We start from the raw sequence: 20,533 nt of genomic DNA on the forward strand, positions 1-20,533 counted from the left end.
TAGCCCTTCATTGGGTTGCTGCCATGTTTCTGGGTCTCCAGCCCTCTGCTGGGGTGGTTGGCTTGGTCCCGACCCGGCCTGCACAGAGCGCCCTCAAGCCAGGCTTCTCACACCTTCTTTGCTTCCAGCAAAGAGCTGCGGCTCTCCGGCCGGCATCATCTCCCCATCCTCCTCGGCCGCTGCCCCAGCAGAGCCTCTGCCTCAGCCAAGGTAACTGTGTCCTGGCCACCCCTAAGCCCCTAACTGGTTCCAGATGCCCTGCCCGAGGCGAGTGGGGGCCGCGCAGGCCGGCCTCGCCGCTGCGGAGTGTTAACACATCACATGTGTCCCCCAGCTTGCAGCAGGACGAGCTGGGCCACCCTCAGAAACCCCTGGCTCCAGGTTTCCCAAACAGGCCCGGGTTTACATTCCTGGGCTGGCCCTGCAGCCCCCAGCGGGGCCCACGAGACCCCCAGGAGCCAGGGAAGTCTTGCCCACCAGTGCCTAGCACCGCCTCCCCTCAGCCTGGGACGCTCCCAGGCACTGGATCAGATGACGCGGCCTTTGAGCTGAGCCAGCCTCCCCTCCCAGGTGCCCCATGTCCCTTTCCCACGGCCTCTGCATGGCTTCCTGCCCTGTGTCTGCAAGTCCGGTGTTCACCTGGAACCCTGGGATATCGCTGTCTCAGGCATCTGCTCTGAGTAGCGTCTGGAGGTGCTGGGCGTGGACAGGAGGGCCAGTGAGAGCCGGGATTCCCCTTCCCTTGGTGCTGCCATTGTTTCTTTCTGTCTGCTCCTCCCCGAAGCAGGAGATCCTGGAAGGTGTGCCCAGGACCTGGCCTAGGGCCCAGCACATAGTAGGTGCTTAGTGAGAGACAGTGAGGGAAGGAATGAATGGATGATGGGACGAGTGAATGAATGAGGACACACACCAGCTGGTCGCTTCCTTATCCTACCAGCCACCCAGCTTTGTAAAAAGCACCCACCCACCGGCCTTGGCCCAGGTTGACTTTGTTTATAGAGCACCTACTGTGTGCCAGGCTGTGTACCAGCACATCACACACAATCTCAGAGCTCTGCAGACTTCACTCACCATCATTCAGGGAACCTCTTAGTTTCCCCCCAATCTTTCTTTTCAATAATTTCCAACCTATAGAAAAGGTACTATAGGGCAGTGACCATTTACCAATTGGTTTTTCCCCCAGTTTTATTGAGATGTAATTGACATACAGCACTGTTAGTGTGTACAACACATTAATCTGACTTGCATCTACTGTGAAATGACTGTAATGAATTAGTTAAATCTGTTATCTCAGAGAGAGAAAGAAAAGGGAAAAAAAATCTTGTGATGACAACTGTTAGGATCTCTTCGCTCTTTTTTTTTTTAATTTTATTGGAATATGGTTGATTCACACATTTAGTTTCTGCTGTACAGCAAAGTGAATCAGTTACACATACGCATACATTCACTCTTTCTTAGACTTTATGCCCTATAAGGTCACTACAGAGTATTGAGTAGAGCTCCCTGTGCCATGCAGGAGGGTCTCACTAGTTCCCTGTTTTATCTCTGGTAGTGCATATGTGTCTGTCCCAACCTCCCAGTTTATCCCTCCGTTCCTTTGGTAACCGTAAGTTTCTTTTTTGCATCTGTGACTAGTTCACTTGTACCATTCTTAACAACTCTCAGATATATCATCCAGCAGGGTTAACAGTAGCCATCTCACTGTGCGAACATCCCTGGTATTTATCTTATATCACCAAGTCTTAATATCTTGCCGCATCTCTCTCTTTATACTTAATATGTTATATACTTGTATATATTCACACACATATTTTTGTATTGTGAGTAATATTGAGCTGTTTCTGGAGGTGTCTCATTACTCCTAAATACTGCAGCTGGTGTTTCCTATAACAAGGGTATTTTCTTGTATAACACAGTAAAATTACCAAATTCAGGAAATTTAACATGTGACATAATATCGTGGTTGAGTATACAGCTCATCATAAAATTTCCCAGTTATGCAGTAATTCTTCTTTCTCAATAAGGCCCTTCTGAGCTGTTTTGTTTGTTTTAAATCTGGGATGCAGTTCAAGATCACCCAGGGCATTCAGTTGTCATGTCTCTTTAGTTTCTTAATATCTAGGACAGAGGTCTGCAAGCTTTTACTGTAAAAGGCCAGATAATAAATATTTTAGCCTTTATACCCAATACCCTCTCTGTTGCCATCACGCAATTTTGCATTATAACAAAACGGCAGTCATAGACGATATGTAAATAAATGGGCTTGGCTGTGTTCCAATAAAACTTTATTTACAAAGCAGGCAGTGGGCCGAATTTGGCACAAAGACTGACCTCGATCTAGCGATTCTCTTCTTACCACCTACCTTTCTTTCCTTTAACATTTTATTATTATATTTTTCAGACACTGAAAGATTCAAACAGCTTCCTAGCAAATACTCACATACCTGTCACCTGATCTAACCTGAGCTTAGGACCCTTGTGTGTGCTAAGTTGCTTCAGTCATATCTGACTCTTTGCGACCCCAGCACCTCGATGTTTTCATTCATATTTCGCTCTGCTTTATCACGCAGCTCTCCACCTTTTCAATGCATTTCAAAGGGAGTTCCTGATACTGGCATACTTCCCCCTAAACATTTCATATCATTAACCGCCTTAGAGAAGAGCTCCTGTATTGAACAGCAAGGATTTGCTGTTTAGCAGGGAACTGTAATCAATATCTTATAATAACCTAAAATGGAAAAGGATCTGAAGCTGTGTACCTGAAACTAATACACTATTGTCAACCAACTATAGTTCAGTTTTTAAAAAGAAAGAAAGCTTTCGCGTGGACGATTTTGCAGTGTCCAGGCACTCATTTTGCAAAAATCCTCTGTTTGAATTTGTCAGATTGATTGTGTGAGGTGTGATTCAGGTTGGACGTTTTCGACAGGGGAGTCACTAAATTAATGATGTTTCTGGAAAGCTCTTAGAAATACCAATTCTTGACCCAGTTTCTAGAGGCTCTCTTTTTACAGGTCTTAGGTGGGGGCCCAGAGTCTATATTTTTAGCAAGTGCCCTGAGTGATTCTGCTCTTCAACCAGCCTGGAAATTAGCACATGATTTCACATAGTTCCCACATCAACACATTAATAAAGTGCGTTTCATCATCCCAGTTTATCTGGTTAGAGAGTGACGTCCTAAGGGGTTATGGAACTAGCTAGAGGTCACTCACCCCATGCTTGGAAGAGCCAGAGCTGAATCCCGGCCTGTTTGATGCACTGTCTGTGTGCCGTCCTCTGCTCCAGACTGCCCCCTCCCATTTACAGTGATAATTAGAATGCCTGCCTGCTGCAGGCTGGTAGCCACCTGCAAGTCAGTGTTAGAGCATGAAGGGCATGGGAGATTGTTGTCCTGGCCACACCTGGTGATCTAACCTGAGCTTAGGACCCTTGTGTGTGCTAAGTTGCTTCAGTCATATCTGACTCTTTGCGACCCCATTGATTGCAGCCCACCAGGCTCCTCTGTCCATGGGATTCTCCAGGCAAGAATACTGGAGTGGGTTGCCATGCCCTCCTCCAGGGGATCTTCCCTGGACCTCACATCATCACAATGTATCTCATCCAGGGAGCTGTGGGTCTTTAAGTCTGGGGGCTTTGGGAGGCAGAGCCTACTTCCAGCACCTTCCTGAATGTTCTGTCAGAGACTTGGCTGAGGAATTCTGCCTTGCTTTCCTTCTGACCCAGCTACGATACTCTGAGGGTGGAGCCGAGGGCACATTTGTGTTGATGGTGGAGGAGCATCATTTCCACATGGGCGCCGCGCTCGCAGCTGCTAAGAACAGCCTTACCAACATCATCAAGCTGGAGCAGACCTTCCCCCAGGTGCGTGGAGGAGGCCAGCGCAGGCTTGGCGGCGGGGGGGGTCGGGGGATGTTCCCGGGGCAGCCCTTTAGGAAAAGAGGAATTGTCTTGTTTTCTGGGAGGATCCACTACAGCCAGGGCTGTGGTGTGGGCAAAATTTTCTGGAGTGGATTCTCAGCTGGTCTCAATGTCCCTTCTTCCCTTCCCCTGTCCCTCCCTCTCTCCCTCCCTTTCATGTTATTTACTGAGCATGTACTAGATGCCAGGCCAGACACTGTCCCAGAAGCTGGGGATGTTGCTTAGAGCAGTCTGATGAGTCCTTCCTGTCATCGAATGTAGTCTAGTGGGGAGATTGCGCCTGCAAAGCATCAGAGACGTGGGCAGGAGATGTGTCAGGGAGATCCCCTGAAGGAGGAAATGGCAACCCACTCTACTATTCTTGCCTGAAAAATCCCATGGACAGAGGAGCCTGGTGGGCTACAGTCCATGGGGTCACGCAGGAGTCAGACACAACTTGGTGACTAAGAAACCACCAAAAGTGGGGAGACTGACCAACAACATAAAGAAAATCAAATAAGAAAAATATACCAGATGATGATACCTGGTATAGAAAAGGGCTTCCCTGTGGCTCAGATGGTAAAGACCCTGCCTGCAGTATGGGGTGATATGAGCGGGAATGACTGGGAGCTATTTAGGAGGCCAGAAAAGGCCCCCCTAAGGAGGTGACAAAGGAGTTAGCCTGAGTTAACCATTTGGAAGCCTGGTGACAGGGCCTTCCAGGCAGAGGGAACAAGATGTGCAAAGGGCCTGGGGCAGGAATGACTTTGGCATGTTTGAGGAACAGCCACTGTGCTGGAGCAGGATGGGTGAGGGGGAAAGAGCAGGCAGGAGTGGGAATCTAATCACGCAGGGTGTGTCAGGCCACAGAGAGGAGCTGGGGTTGTATCCTCTCTGAAATTGGAGGCCTTTGAGGACCTGATCCGAAGTGTCCTTTCAGACTCCTCTGGCTGCTGTGCAGTGAGTGACCTACAGGGGGCAGCAGAGGCACCAGTGAGTAAGCCATGAGCAGAGTCTCAAGTGGATGGTGACTGCAGCCATGAAATTAAAAGATGCTTGCTCCTTGGAAGAAGAGCTATGACCAACCTAGACAGGATATTAGAAAGCAGAGACATTACCAACAAAGGTCCGTCCAGTCAAAGCTATGCTTTTTCCAGTAGTCATGTATGGATGTGAGAGTTGGACTATAAAGAAAGCTGAGCGCCAAAGAATTGATGCTTTTGAACTGTGGTGTTGGAGAAGACTCTTGAGAGTCCCTTGGACTGCAAGGAAATCAAGCTAGTCAATCATAAAGGAAATCACTCCTGAATATTCATTGGAAGGACTGATGCTGAAGCTGAAACTCCAGTCCTTTGGCCACCTGATGCGAAGAACTGACTCACTGGGAAAGATCCTAATGCTGAAGGAGAAGGGGCAACAGAGGATGAGACGGTTGGATGGCATCACCGACTCAATGAACATGAGTTTGAGTAGACTCTGGGAGTTGGTGATGGACAGGGAAGCCCGGTGTGCTGTAGTCCATGGGGTTGCAAAGAGTCGGACGCAACTGAGTGACTGAACTGAACTGAGGGTCTCAAGAATGATGGTGTCTTGGACCGAGATGGGGACAGTGGTGATGGGCTTTAGAGACATTTAAGAGTAAACTCCCTTCCTCCCCCTGAAAGTCTCCTCCACCATCCTCCTGTGGCACCCAACAGCTAGGGAGAATGCCCCTTGCTGAGCCTTCGCAGAGGCTGTTCCTTCTGCCTAGAATGCCCTTCCCTGTTTTGTCAGGCAGCCTCTTTCTCTGTGTTCCATTTCCCCCTTGAATATCTTCCATGGCTTCTCTTGTCACCTTACCCCATCATTTCCTAATTCTGTGACTGTCTCCCCACCAGCCTGGAGTCCCTGAAGGGCCAGGGTAAGTCTTGGTTATCTTTGTCCCCCAACCCCCAGCCCTGGGTCAGGAACATCACACCAGCTCATTAAACGTTTGAGAAATCCTTCTGCCGACCACAGCAGCCCCTCGTGGCACCGCCCATGGGTCCAGCCCTGAGCTGAGCACATCACTCCCCTTGTCTCACTGAAGTCAGCACTATTATTCTTACCCCAGTTTATAGATGAGGAACCTGAGGTTCAGAGAGGTTGGGGAACTAGCCCAAGGCCACACAGCTTGGAAGTGGAGCTGAGAGGCGGCTGTCCTCTTCTCAGGGGGCATCAGTCTCTGGTTTGTCATACCCCTTCTTCCCCCTTCCTCCACTCCGTTACATTATCTACCAGCCCAGTTAACAGTTAGAGCTTTGTTTCTTGTCTTTCCTTTTCTGAAAGCTTCTCTCCTTTGCTACCCTCAGCAGGAACATGGGCTGGGCTCCCCAGTGACCCAGCTCCATCTCTTCTTTTTGTTTCCCCAGTTCCACGCCCTTCCTGGGGAGCTGGTCCTTCAGGCCTCATACGAGCGAGCCCGTGGCACCCAAGTCCTGCACCACATAGTGCTGTGGGACGGGCAGGGCATGGCCCTCCAGGGGAGCCTCAATGGGAGCCTCTCCATGCCCTTCCTCAAGCCCGCTGGGACCCTTGGTCTGCAGGGTGAGTCTCCCAGGTGCCACGCATTCGCCCATTCACTCAGAGCATCATCACTGAGTGCTTGCTTATCCCAGGCACTGTTCCAGGCACTGGGGGGTCCACTGGGAAGCAGGATGGCCCAGGTCCCAGATCTCAGGGAGGCGGGTTGTGAGCAGGGACACACACCGAACAAGATAACATCAGAGTGTCTCCAGGAGTGAGAACGCCTATGAAAACAAGCAGGGTTTGGTTTGGGGGGAGGAGGGGTGGAGCTCCTCCAGGTGGGTGGTCTGGGAAGGCTTTTCTCAGGAGGTGACTTTCAAGCTGAGCCCTGAGTGACAAGAAGGTGAAGCTCTGGGGAGATCATCGTGGGTGGAAGAGGAGGAACAGCAGGTGCAAAGGCCCTGGGGTGGGAACAGGCTTTGTGGCTGGAGTGGACTGATGGGAGGAGCAGAGGGGCGGAGATGAGGTGGGAGAGGTTAGGGGAGCCAGGACACACAGGGTCTCAGCCTCTGACAAGGAGCTGGGGCTTTTCCTGAGTGTGATAACACAGGAGGGCAAGGTTAGCATGTGGAAGACGTGGCGACCCCTGCATCCCCGAGGGGTTGCAAGCTGAGGCTGACAGACTGCAGGTTGGCAGGGGAGGTGAGTGTGGCCCCAGCGAAGGCACCCGTGACCCCCTGAGGCCCTCCAGGAAACAGCCCCATCCCCAAGGGCCATGCAGACACACAGGCTGTCAATTTGTGTTTGAGGAGTCTGCGTACACAGAGCAGAAACTGACCTGCTGGCCTGCCAAGCGGGAGACGCAGTGCAGACCCTCGCCCGGGGCAGGCATGGCTTGGTGGGTGGCCCAGTGGGGTTCCCCAGGGTCAGGGTTGCCACATGTGTGCCCTGCAAAGCAAAGAAAAAAAGGATCCTCAGCACGCCAAGCAGTGTTTGCTGTGCATACCTGTGTGTGCGTGTGTGAGTATGTGCACACTCAGGGGGCCCATGGATGGGCTGAGCAGCCTGTGGACCCTGCTGTGTAGTTACTGGGTGCAGGAAGCAGTGGGTTGGGCAGGGGGAGTGAGGGGTAGTGCCTCTGCATGTGGTCAGTACTCCTGGACTGGTGACCAGCTTAGAGCCACTGTCTCTGGGCACAGCTCCCCAGGGTCCATGTAGGGACAGCTCCCTTCCAGAGGGTTCAAAGGTGGTCTTTGTCTGCAGTGGAGTCTCAGGTGGACTCCTGCTCTGGGGGGGTCTAGGAAGGCTGGAGCAGTTGGTGGCCTTATAGGATGGAGTCAGACAGTGCCGGAGGTCAGGGCAGCTAGACTCAGGCTTCAGAGATGAAGGGAGAAAATCGAGGGCAAGGAGGTGTCAGGAATGGGCTGTGTCGTACCCCAGGGTGGAACAAGAGCACGGAGCAGCTGAGTGTGACCAGGCGGATGTGGAACATTCAAAGTGGCCAGGGTAACCGTGTGTGTGAGGGACCCAAGAGTGATATTGGAAGGCGTATCTGTCAGCTACTGCTGTGTAACAAATGACCCCAAACTCAGTGGCTTACAGTAGTAAGAATCCATCACTGCTAATGAGCCTGTGGGCAGCTCTCTGGTCTTGCTCACGCATCAGGGTCAGGCCCTAACTTGGATAGGTGGTGCTGCTGATTTCGGCTGCACTTTCTCACTTGTTTGGGGGCTGGTTGGCTGTCACCTGGTCCGGGACAGTCTCTGCTGAAACATCCAGGCTCTCCTCTGTGTGGTGTCAGTGTCTGGCAGGCCAGCCTGGGTTTAATCTCATGATGGCTGGGCAGGGGTCCCAGAGAGCCAGACGGAGCTGAGGCCTTAAGGCTGAAGCTGGGGTTTCGCAGTGTCAACTTCACCAAATTCTACAAGCCAGTCACGAGGCCAGCCCAGGTTCCAGGGCCAAGGCAACAAATTCTGCCTCTTGATGGAGGAGATACAAGGCCTCCTTGCAGAAGTCCTGGCATGGGGCTCTCATGAGGATGCTGATGGACTGTTGAGTGGCATGGGGACCAAGAGAGGGGACAGCTTCTGAGTTTTGTGCAGATTACATGTGTGTGTGGCCCCAAAGTGGCCCCTGGCCCCCTCTTGGCCTCAAGCTGATGCCCCCACCCCTCCCTGTACGCCCCTCCCTGCCCAGTGGAGCTCACCCACCTGCTGCCCCTGCCCTTGCCACGGCACTGCAGCTTCCGCCTGACCTCCGAGCATTCGACACGCCGTCACCAGGATGACCTGGTTGTGGGCTGGGACGGCAAGGACCAGGTAGGCGTCGGGCTGGAAGGGGACCCGGGAAGCCCACCTTGTGGCCTGAGCGGGAGACTCGGGGCCCTGCCCTGCCTGAGGAGCGTTATGGGGCCAACCAGGCTGAGCCCCGGTCCCTAAAGGACCACAGGAAGAGCACTGGTGGGGAGGAGGGAGCCTGGGTCCCAGTACCACCTGGATGATAACAGGAAGACCAGTGGCTGATGCATAGCGACGGCCTCTTGTGTGCCAGGCAGCCCAGCCCCGTTTCATAGATGAAACTGAAGCTCGGAGGGGAATGGAGCTACTGAAAGGCAGGGCTGGGATTCAGACCCATGAAATGCCTTTAACCCCCAGTCCCCTCTCCGTCATATGCTTGTCCCTATCTGCTGCTCTCCAAGCCTCAACTTACTCCTCTGAAAAATGGGCTGAAGCTCCCAGAGGACCTCCTCTAGTGGTGGGGCAGCAGCCCTCACTCCCTTGACTGTGATGAAGGAGGTGACCTGCGCTGGGTGGTGGGGAGGGCCTTTCTGGGGGAGGCCTCTCGCTCAGCCTGTCCCCTCCCCAGGTGGCGCTGTCCTCCTCTCTGCGGCGGGAGAAGGGCAAGCTGGCCGCCCGCCTGGCCCTGGCTCACCCCTTCAGCCTCTCCTGGTGGCAGGCCGAGGCCAGTGGCCTTGCTGAGAGCAGAGGCGGCAGGCAGAGCCGGCAGGTGAGCGGGGAGCAGCCGCGGGGCCCTGGGTAGACGGCTCTTGGGGGTGGGTAAGCTGCATGGCTGAGGCCACGGGTGGGACATCTGGGACCACGTTTGGGGGAGGAGGATCTTGTTTGTTCACCAGAGACAAGGACGTCTCTGGAATCAGTGTCCTGAAGCTTGGAATCCCAGGGGGGCCTTCATGCATTCATTCCTTCACTGGGACTGTATTAAGCACCTAATGTGTTCCAGGACATGCTGAGGTGCAGGCGTAGTTCCTGCATTGATAAAGCTCACATTTTAGTGGGAGGAGCAGTTCACGAGCATGTCTGGTTCATCACTGATGCGGTTTGTTTAGCTGGTCACTGCAGGGGTTCACACAGGGCAGCTTGGACTCTGCATCTGACTGGGAGGCTTTGGGCAGTCTTCAGCACCTCTCTAAGCCTCAGGTTTTTTTTTTTTTCCTATGAAATGGGAGACGGTAGGCCAGTGTGTGCCAGGCAAAAAGACCAAAACTTAAGAGAATGAGTGAATAAAAAATTAAGAGTTGTGATAAGCTCTATAAAGAAAGTAAGGAGGGTACTAAGAGAGAGAGTCACTGGAGTCCGGTGGGGAGGGGACTTTAGATGGGGTGGTCAGAGAGGGCTTCATGGAGGAGGTAGCTTGTCAGCTGAGGACCCGTGGATGAAGGGGAGCCTGGACGAGCTGGAGGAGCAGCAAGTGCAAAGGCCCTGAGGTGGGAACCGGCTGGGAGCTTCAGGAGGAGCCAGAGGCAGTTAAGACCAGCACGGAGGAAGTGATGGGGTGGGGGCTGGTGACGCAGGCGAGCTGAGGTCAGGTGAGGGGGCAGACCAACTGTCTTAGCTCGGGGCTGCCATAGCAAAACATCACAGGTTGGGTGGCTTAAACCACAGCCTAGAGGCTAGAAGTCCAAAATCAAGGGGCCAGCACAGTCAGGTTCTGGTAAGAGCCCTCTGCTTGGTCTGAAGCCTTCTCTCTGTGTCCTCACATGTCAGGGAGTGAGCTCTGTGGGGTCCTTCTTAAAGAGCATGGATACCATCGTGACCCCCGCCAACCCCACCCCATCTAACCCTAATCGCCTCCCAACACCTCCTGATGTTGTCACATTGTGGCTTAGGGCTTCGACCCACAGGCCCCAGTGAGGGGCTCAGATTTCCCTGTCCTGGGAAATGTGTTGAGAATGGGGATTTTTTCCACCCAGTAAACACTTCTGGTCTGCAGTCTGAGCGTGGCTCTGCGCTCTTACAGGCATGAGCCAGAAGAGAAGTCTGTCTCAACTCCCACTTGCCACCTCCATCCCCTAGAGGGTGGGCAGGGGACCACCAGCTTCTCCACCTCCCCCCGCCCAGGCTCTGCACCTCTCCGTCCCTCTTCCCTCCCCACCCCGACACACAGATGGGGGGACCTCAGCCTCTCCTCCGTCCCACTTCTCCCGTCCTCCTGCCACTGGCCGCGTCTCCATGCAGGTGCAGCTTGCCTGGAACGGAGGGCAGCCGCTGGCCTTGCAGCTCACCTGGGCCGACAGGTCCTCGGCGCAGAGCACCTCCTGGGATGGTTGCATGGCTGCCTCCCCGGGGCAGGTATGCACTGCCTGTCCTCCCAACCTGGCACCGGGCTCCCCCAAACCCTGGGCCCTGTGCTGCCCCCCTGCACCCCAGTCACATCCACCATCCTCTTCCCCATCAGCTCCAGGACACCTGGGGCCTGGGCGCCCTCAGGGCCTGTGGGGCCTTAACGCAGACCCCAGCTGTGCTCAGAGAGTGGCTGGATCTGTCCTGGGATGGACGCCGGGTGCGGCAGAACCTGACGTACGAGGTGAGGCCTGGGGAGCTGGGTGGCCCCACTGGCTGCAGAAAGTGCCTGGCTCTGGGGCCATAGGGTCCTGGGTATAAGTGCTCATTGTGCTGCGGGGCCCCGGGCAATGCATTTCTCCACTGTGAACCTTGGTTTTCTCATCTGTGAAATGGGTACAAGTATCCTTCCCTGACTGTAATGTCATGAAAGCGCTGGGAGGTCAGGAAAGCAAGGTGCCCAGCATGAGGCAAGCACTCCCAGGGAGCAGACAGAGGAGTGGGTGAGCCCAGTGGGCTGCCGGAGAGGGTTGGGGGGAGGTGGGGAGCTCAGGTTCCCAGAGGTGTCAGGGTCAAGGTCTCTCCAGCGTCACCATCTGCCCAGGGCTCCTGATGGACTGAGTGTTGCTCTGCAGAGCCTGGGGCAGGGGCTGGGCCATGGAGAGATGAGGGCAGCTGGCCTGGAAGTGCCCTTGTCCCTTCCGGGTTTCCAAGGCCCACAGCCCCTCCGTCTCCCAACAGAGGTCCTGCCCGGAGTGTAAACGCCCTCTGTGGGGTTGCCCAGGGCTCTGATGGGGTTCCTGGCACCTCCTCTCCTCTCGTGAGGGTCTCCTTCTCTTCTGGGATGAGCCCCCATCCCAAGATGCCCTCTTCTTTCCAGAGGCGCCAGCCATCCCTCCCGGACAGGATCCACACAGAGGCTGTGCTGGAGCACGTCCTCAGGGCCCCCTGCTCCACACAGAGCTTCCAGGGGGACGTGGAGACGGACCATGCCCACTGGCTGCGCCACTCCCTGCAGCTGGGGCTCTGCCACCTGCCCAGGGTGAGTCTGTCCCTGGGGAAGGGCCCAGGGACCCAGGGGTGAAGAGAGAGGAGGGTGCCCACCCAGGGCAGGGGTGTGAGTGAGGGAGCCGGGTCCCGTCATCACGGGTCTGCACAGGCCTGCAGGCAGCCCCGGGCAGGGCTCTCTCCTCTCTGAGCATCTGGTGTTTCATCTGAGGGATGGGAGACACGGTTGGTTCCAGCACGTGAGGTGATGGGGAGATTTAAGGTGTGACTCCGGGAAAGTGCTCGACACGTAAACCAAGCTGCTGTTTTCATTGTTGTTAGGGGGAGGGGTTGGGACCCCTATCCCCCAACATTCCCCTGGGTTTGTTAGCTAGTTGATTGGTCTTTTCTGCCTTCCTCCACCCACCTTTTACCCATCTTTCCAGCCATCCAGGCAGCCAGCCAGCCAGCCAGCCAGCCAGCCAGCCATCTACCCACCCTCCCACCCATCCTCCCATTCATCCATCCATTCCTTCATCCTCCCCGTCTTCCAGCCTCCTCCCTTCCATCCATCCTTCCCCTTTCCCATTCCCCACACCCTCTCATCTCTCTAACAGTCCCGGGGGTCACAAACTTTTCCTCCAAAGGGCCAGGTAGTGAATATTTTACTTACTTAAACAATTTACTTTTGTTTGTGCTGGGGCTTTGGTCTTTGTTTGTGTCGCCGCGTGAGGGCTTCCTCTAGGTGCAGCGAGCGGGGGCCGCTCTCGGTGCGGTGCTCGGGCTTCTCCCTGCGGTGGCTTCTCCTGTTGCAGAGCGTTGGGCCGTAGGCACCAGGGCTTCAGCAGTTGCGGCGCCCAGGTTTAGTTTCTCTGTGGCAACTGGGATCTTCCCGGACCAGGGACTGAACCCGTGTCCCCTGAGCTGGCAGGCAGATTCGTAACCACTGGGCCACCAGGGAAGTCACAGTAAACATTTCAGGTCTTGCAGACCATATGGGCTCTGTTGCAGCCACTCAAGTCTGCCATTCTGCCGAGAAGGCCACCGTGGAGGACGTGTAAATGAAGGGGTATGGCCAGTCCCAATAAAAACGTATTTACAAGAACAGGCGGTGAGCCAGATTTGGCCCATGAGCCGAAGTTGCCAGCCCCCGACCTGTCCCTCCATTCAGAGAGCATTTGTGGGTCTTTCTTATGCCAGGCTCTGTTCTAGGTGCAGGGACAAGGACGGTGAAAGGGACAGACCAGGTGCCCGCCCTCCCGAAGCTGAGTCCCGTGGGTAGAAGAAGATGAACAAGACAGGGGTAGTGAATGCTATGAAAGAATGAAGCAGGGAGAGGGGACGAATGAAGAATGCGGTGAGACCAGCCAGTGCAAAGGCCCTGTGGCCGGAGCATGCTGATGGGTGTTTGAGGAGCGCAGGGTGGCTTTTACAGAGAGAGCAAGGAGGTGAGGTTAGGAAGATAATGCACGTCCACAGGACCTACCAAGGAGACCGGCTTCTCCTCCAAGCGCAATGGGAAGACAGAGGCTTTGAGCATGGGGACAGTGTCTGATTTGCTTTTTTTTTTTAAGGTGAAATGGAGGAGGGGCTCTAGGGTGGGGCAGGAGTGGAGGCTGCGACAGGCTATTGTGACTGTCCTGGCGTGAGGGGCTGCCGCCTGGACCAGGGCCTAGCAAGAGGAAGCTGTGCTCCTGTGCCTCTCTGACCACCAACATCTCCCCTTCTTGTTCCAGGCCCTCTTGGTCTCTGGGGAGCACACCCTGGGCAGCGGTGAGCTCCTGCTACACTCCAGATGCCAGCTAGGCCTCGCCCCAGACCCAGATCACGGCCTGCACCTCAGCCTGATGCTCCACAACCACAGCAGGCCCCGGACGCATGACTACTCCGGGGAGCTGGAGGTAAGGTGGCTGCCCGCCCCAGAGGAAGATACCCTGATGGCCATCTTTCCCTGTCTGGCCAGTGGACCACCACTGACTGGGCAGCCCTGACATCTAGTGGCCATTATTGGAACTGCAGACAGGCACATGGAGGGGGCCTGAGCTTACTTGTAGTGGGACCCCCTGAACCTGCCCACCCCCAACCCTCTGCCACCAAGACAAAACAGCTCCTCTGCTGCCCCAACACCAGCCCTTCCCATAACCAAGAGGCAGTGGTTGGACTGCCTGGGTTTGAACCCCAGCCCGACCTCTTCCTAGCTAGCAATTTACCTCCGCTCTTTGTGCCTGTTTCCTCACCTGTAAAGTGGGGGGTAATCACTGCACCTGTCCTACCTCCCATGGGATTAATATTGTAGGGATTAAATATGTTACCATGTGTATATTTCTTAGAACAGAGCCGGGTGCAAAGCCAGCACTAAGAATTAGCTTCTTTTATTGTATAAGTCTGTTCACTCACTCAGTCGTGTCTGACTCTTTGTGACCTCATGGACTGTAGCTCACCAGACTCCTCTGTCCATGGAATTTTCCAGACAAGAATACTGGAGTGGTTGCCATTTCCTACTCCAGGGGATCTTCCTGACCCAGGGATTAAACCTGCATCTGTTGCATCGGCAGGTGGATTCTTTACCACTGTACCACCTGGGAAACCCCAGCTGCTATTATTATTGGCTATTATTGGCCCAGTCTTCTCTAATCTCTCCCTTTCCTGGCAGCCCAGGGAGGTAGAAAGGGTTCAATACCTGCTCTGCCCTCATCTGGCCAAACGGTATTGGAAAGGGACCTCTCCGAGCCCCATTTCCTTACCTGTAAGTGGGGGTCAGATATATTTCATAAGGTGGTCAGTGGGGTTCTGGGCACCCCTCCTCTCCACCCACACAGCATGGGTATACAGTAGGTGCCCCATCAGTGCTGCCATATGCCTATCTCTGTGTCTCCCTGACCTTGATCTTGTGACTTTCCCTTTACTAGCCTCAGTATTCCCCTCTGTCAAATGGGGACAAATCCCACCTCCTCCAGAAGTGTTGGGAAAAAAAGAGACAGAGCTCGCACGGCACACACACACAAGAAGTGCTCATGCACAGGGCATTTCCTGCTAGTGTCCAGAGCTGGACGAGGCGTTCTGTGTCTGGAGCTCACCCAGCCCCCATTTCCAAGCCCAGGAGCTGTGATGGTTTCGAAAGTGTTTTCCTTCCTGAGGCTTGCCAAGGCTGGCTCTCACTTCTCCGTTGGCCAGCCAGGCCGCCAGCCGCCCCCACATGTGTAATCCCAGTGCCCCCAGGTTCACGTCTCCCGCAGTGGGTGGTCAGGGAGCGGCTGGTCCCTCTGCTTCCATCCCGAGCCCGTGGGTGGCTGCCTTTGACAGCTTCTCCCTTGCCCAGGCCCTCTCGCTCCATTTTGGGGTCTGTGGCATGGGGAGGGCTTTCCCAGCCTGGTTTGGTGTTTACACCAAACGGAGAAGAGGGACAAAATTCAGGGGGGCAGGCACTTACCCCAGCTGCTGGGGCCCCAGCCACTCAGTGACTCGGATGGAGCTCAGATGCAGGAGGCCTTCTACGAGGAACACCCCAGGTGTGGTCTGCAGATGCGTGACCTCCTTCCCCCCCGCCCCCGCCCCTCCCACCACACCAGGCTCACTGCCCGAGCCTGTGAAATCTCCTAGGAATTCCTGGGCACCACTCCTCCCACCCACTCAGAAATCTGCTGGAAGCAGACTCAGGAAACGGCATGTTTTGCGAGCACCCTGACTTGGATTCCTATGGCTAACAAATTACCCACCAACTGAGTGCCTTAACACGGCAGAGGTTTTTGCTTTCACAGTCCTGGAGGTTAGAAGGCTGAAATCAAGGTGTCAGCGGGGCCATGCTCTCTCTAGAAGCTCCAGGAAAGAATCCTTCCTTGTCTCTTCCAGCTGCTAGGGGCTGCCAGCAATCCAGGAGTCGCTTCATTATCCCAATCTCTGCCTCTGTCTGCACATGGCCTTCTCTTTTTTTAATGTTTATTTTTATTTATTTGGCTGTGCTGGGTCTTAGTTGCAGCATGTGGGGTCTAGTTCCCTGACCAGCGATTGAACTCGGGACCCCTGGAGAAGGAAATGGCAATCCACTCCAGTATTTTTTTTAAATATTTTATTTATTTGGCTGTACCGGGTCTTAGTTGTGGTATGAGGTCTAGTTCCCTGATCAGGAATTGAACCCAGGCCCCCTGCACTGAGAGCATGGAGTCTTAGCCACTGGACCACCAGGGAAGTCCCCACCTGGCCTTCTTGTAAGGACACCAGTCATTGGATTTAGGTGTCCTTATATGATTTCATCGCAAATGTATTTCATCTGCAAAGGACAGACATGCAAATGACCCCACGTTCACAGGTACCAGGGGTAGAGTTCCATCAGATCTCTTTGAGGAACACAATTCAACCCATAACACGCCTCCTGCACACATTCACACAAATACACACACACACACGAATTCTGATTCCTGATAAATTTTGAGAACCACTGTTCTACATCTGATCTTACAGATTTTGAAACTGGGGTAACACACTTACTCTGGGCTGCACCACTTGGGAGATGCAGTATTTGGACCAGAATACAGAGGAGCTGAGTTCAGGCCTGAGGGGGCTCGCCTCCCCCACAACTGCATCTCAGTCAGCCTGCTGTCTCCCCTCCCCCTGGGTCTCCCTCAGGGTTCCTTCCCTTTAGGCCGCTGAGGGTTTTCCTGACTCTGCCCCCCCTGGGTCGGGAAGATCCCCTGGAGTAGGAAAAGGCAGCCCACTCCAGTATTCTTGCCTGGGCAGTCCGGTGGATAGAGGAGCCTGGAGGGCTGCATACAGTCTATGGGGTCGTGAGAGAGTCAGACGTGGCTGAGCACACACATTCAGTACTATTTTATTGGTATGTCATGAGTTGTTCCAGCCAGTCGTTTCACTGGCCGTCCATGGGGTTGCTAAGAGTGGGACGCAACTTGGTGATTGAACAGCCACCCGTCTTGTGTCCCCTCCCCTCTAGGCTGGTGGCTACAGGGGCTGGGACGAACTGCTCAGTGGCCCGGCCTTTATGCCAGGCGCCACCCACCATGTCTCCTTGAGCTTGCAGAGACATTTGTAGTGGTTCTCCTGCAGACACGGAAAACCTCGCCGGGTGGGGGACACAGGTGCTGGGGATGTTAAAATGCCAGGGCCCAGCCCCTCCCCCAGTCAGTTAGGTCAGAGTCTCTGGGGTGAGGCCTGAGCATCAGGAATTCTTAAGCCATCTGGATGCTGTGTCCGTGCGCAGTTGGGTCCCTGGATGTGGATTTTAATAAGCATTTATGCAGTCGGTAGGGATTCTGAGCCCTGTGCTTCCCTGGTGGCTCAGACGATAAAGAATCTGCCTGCAATGTGGGAGACCCAGGTTCGATCCCCTGGAGGAGGGCATGGCAACCCACTCCACTGTCCTTGGCTGGAGAATTCCATGGACAGAGGAGCCTGGCGGGGTATAGTCCATGGGGTCGCAAGAGTCAGACATGACTGAGCAAGTGCACATGAGCATAAGCTGAGGCCTGTGGCAGTGTCGTCGGGTGAGGGGGACCTGGCGCTTGCTCCTGAAGGTATGGGGTGGGGTGGGCGTTGCCTTTCCCCTGGAAGGTTCAACCTGTCTCCCCAGCCACCTCTCCCCAGGTCTGGGGCAGCAGAGGGCAGGGGCCAGGCCCCACTCAGGCCTCTGCCCCCTCCCCCAGCTCCGTGGCCCCAAAGCTCAGTGGCTTGGCCTGCTGGGCCACGTCTCCACCTCGGCTTCTCGAAGCCTGCTCCATCTGGAGGGAAGCGTGGACGACGGGGATGAGAAAGTAAGGCTGTCAGTGTCTCGGGCCCCGAACTGCCTCCAGGCCTCAGTGGCCCATGAGCAAGGTGAGTGGAGGCTCTGGGTGTGGCTCGGTGGGGCTCAGCTTGGCCCAGGAGAAGTCAGAGATTGGGGTGCTGCGAGCTCAAAAGTCAAAGGCAACCCTGGTAGGGCTTCGTGGACCCCCCCCAGCCAGGAGGAGAGGAGCTCTCCATGGCCACCTGGATTGACTGTGATGCCAGCAGAGGCTGGCGGAAGGTCTGGATCAGAGGTGGGTGTGGGGATGGGGAAGAAACCAGGCTTCGGGGGTGAGGTGGGGGGTCCGAAGGTTGACGTAGGCAGCTCAGTTTGAGGCCCTCAAGTCCCAGGGCCATTGAGCCTCTGCCTGTGGGCAGTGGGGAGCTATAGGAGGCTGTGGAGTGCCAGAGGAGTGGGCAGCTGGGAGGCGGATGGACGAGTCCTGGGCTCAGCGGCAGGTCCCTTCCTGGCCCCAGGGAGCCAAGAGGAGAGCGTGCTGCTGCGGGCTTGCGCCCACAGGCGGGCGGCAGAAGTGGAGGCCCTGCTCCAGGACCAAGGGCAGCCCGTCCAGCCGCTGGTTCGCTTGACCCTGGAGGCTGCCAACCAGAGCCTCCGCTTGGCCGCACGCGGCTGCCAGGGGACCCTGCTGGGCCACGTGGAGGTAAGATGGCTGGGGGCGGGGGAGGGGTGGCCCTTCCTACCACCCCCACCCAAGCCCCACCCTGAGGCCCAGGCCCAGGCTCCCCGAGTCCAGTGGAGCCAAGGAAAGCGGAGGCAGACAGCCCGTAGCGTGGCATGCGGGTCTGCAGCCCTGCTGCTGGCATCGAGAGCTTTCTGCCCGCTGCATTCCCGGGGGGCCAGCCTGTCCCTCTGTGTCTGCAGTCCAGGCTGGCTGCTCTCGGGTCCCAGGCGCAAGCTGGGCTGGAGGAGAGGATCCACAGCTTGGACGCCTACGTGAGACGGTTCCAGCGCCTGGTGGGTAGAATGCACTTGGGGTGTCGCTAGAGAAGGGAGGGAGTGTGGGGCTGAGCGGGGTTGCTGCTCTTCTCTGTCTGGGGCCCCCTCTGAGGACACAAGGGATACAGGTGGCCCCAGACCCTCACACTGATCCGGCCTCTGTTTTCCCTGCCCAGGTGCAGCCAGCAGGTGCCCTGGATGGCATGGCCGGCCCGCTTCTGCAGCTGTGCCAGGCGGGGCTGGGGGCCGTGCGGGACGGTGGCCGGGCGGTGGCCGCACTGTGGGGCCTGAGCCCCGCTGGGCAGGCACTCACCCTCCACGTGCCGCTCTCCCTGGAGAGGCTGCGGGCGGGGCTGGAGCAGCTGCGGAAGGAGCTAGAACGTGAGTGCAGGGGCGAAGGGGTGTGACCGTGCCCCGATTGATCCACGCCTGACCCCAGGGCCCCTGACCCAGGCCCCTCACACTTGGCCCAGGGCACTGGTTCGAGCAGGAAGACCACTGGATTTCCAGCGGGCCTGCACCCAACTTCCTTTAGAGTCCTCTGCCTTATTTCTCATGGACCTACACTCTTCAGACTTGGGGAGCAGTGTGCATTTTTTAAAGAATGAGTCTACTGATTTATTGCTGTTTTTGGCTGTGCCGGGTCTTTGTTGAGGGGCAGGCTTTTCTCTAGTTGCAGCGAGCGGGGCAGGGGGGCTACTCTCTAGCTGTGGTGCACAGGCTTCTCGTGGCGGAGCGTGGGCTCTAGCTGAGGGGTCTTCAGTGGTTGCGGCACATGGACTCAGTAGTTACGTCTCTGGGCTCAATAGTTGCGGTGCACGGGCTCCTCGGCATGTGGGATCTTCCCCGACTGAGGACCGAACCCACCTCTCCTGCACTGCAGGCAAATTCTTAACCACTGAGCCGCTGGGGAAGCCAGCCGCGTCCGTTCTTGTAGGTCTCCGAGCTCACATCCCTCGTGCTCACCGCCTTATTTCTTCTGGGACCTCTGCCTGAGTTTCTTCAGCCTCTGCCTGAATTCTTTAGGGCGTACAGCTGTATTTCTGCGAAGCCCACTGCTGTAGATTCCAGGGCCTGTTTCTGGTTCTGCAGTAAGCACCAGGGAGGCCGCGCCGGCTGTGACGGCTGCTGTCCCTAGCACCCTCCTGGCGACACCGGGACCCTCCAGCCTCTCCCAGGGTCCGGGAGCACCAGGGCTGACAGCTGGCCCAGTGGGGGACCCCCAGGACCCTGCCCAGCACCAGGGTGGCCATCCTGAGACTGGCCGGTGCTTGGGCCAGACTGGCCGTTCAGCGTCCTCTCACCCCTGCTTGTGTGTCTAGTCAGAATCCCAGGGCCACCCTGGCCTTGATGACTCACTAGGACTCGGCTCTCAGCTTGGAGTTGCACCTGCAGCCGAAGGGCCAAGAAACAGAGCCAGGCTGCGGAGGGACAGGTGTAGAGGAGGCTCCAGGGAGACGCCCCCCCACCTCAACGAGCTCCCAGACTCGTCCCCCAGTGGGGGCGCACAGAATGCCCTCAGCACCCCTAGCTTCAGATTGTGACAACACGTGTCAGACATAACTGCCCAGGGGAGCTCACTAGAGGCTCCACACCCAGGCTTCTCATTGCGGGGTGGTCAGGTGGGAGCCCCTGCCTGGCACAGACTGATGTCCCAGACTCACAGAAGGAAAGGGGGTGTTCAGCGTGTTGTCTGTGCACCCCAGGCCCAGGAAGGCCCTCTCACTAGGTCTGGGAATGGTAGGACTCCCCCAGAATCCAGCCAGGGGCTGCCCTGTGAACGGGCCTTGCAGACGGGCAGTCTGGGCCTGCTGGGTGGACGTCCACAGTCTCTAGTGCCACCACCTCATTCTAG

General features: G+C 56.0%; 1 protein-coding gene across 1 annotated transcript in view; it reads left to right on the forward strand.

Moving 5' to 3' along the window:
- Window positions 1-20,533, forward strand: part of LOC138076182 (uncharacterized) — a 168,243-nt gene that overhangs the window by 124,293 nt on the left and 23,417 nt on the right. The window contains exons 50-62 of the mRNA XM_068968400.1: window positions 129-210; window positions 3,724-3,861; window positions 6,288-6,462; window positions 8,578-8,699; window positions 9,247-9,387; window positions 10,857-10,970; window positions 11,077-11,205; window positions 11,842-12,003; window positions 13,685-13,849; window positions 17,603-17,771; window positions 18,198-18,382; window positions 18,604-18,696; window positions 18,855-19,059. Of these exons, the coding sequence (XP_068824501.1) occupies window positions 129-210; window positions 3,724-3,861; window positions 6,288-6,462; window positions 8,578-8,699; window positions 9,247-9,387; window positions 10,857-10,970; window positions 11,077-11,205; window positions 11,842-12,003; window positions 13,685-13,849; window positions 17,603-17,771; window positions 18,198-18,382; window positions 18,604-18,696; window positions 18,855-19,059 (1,880 nt within the window). The remainder of the gene's footprint in view (window positions 1-128; window positions 211-3,723; window positions 3,862-6,287; window positions 6,463-8,577; window positions 8,700-9,246; window positions 9,388-10,856; window positions 10,971-11,076; window positions 11,206-11,841; window positions 12,004-13,684; window positions 13,850-17,602; window positions 17,772-18,197; window positions 18,383-18,603; window positions 18,697-18,854; window positions 19,060-20,533) is intronic.

Source organism: Capricornis sumatraensis, chromosome 3 (assembly GCF_032405125.1).
Source record: "Capricornis sumatraensis isolate serow.1 chromosome 3, serow.2, whole genome shotgun sequence".
NCBI lineage: Eukaryota > Metazoa > Chordata > Mammalia > Artiodactyla > Bovidae > Capricornis > Capricornis sumatraensis.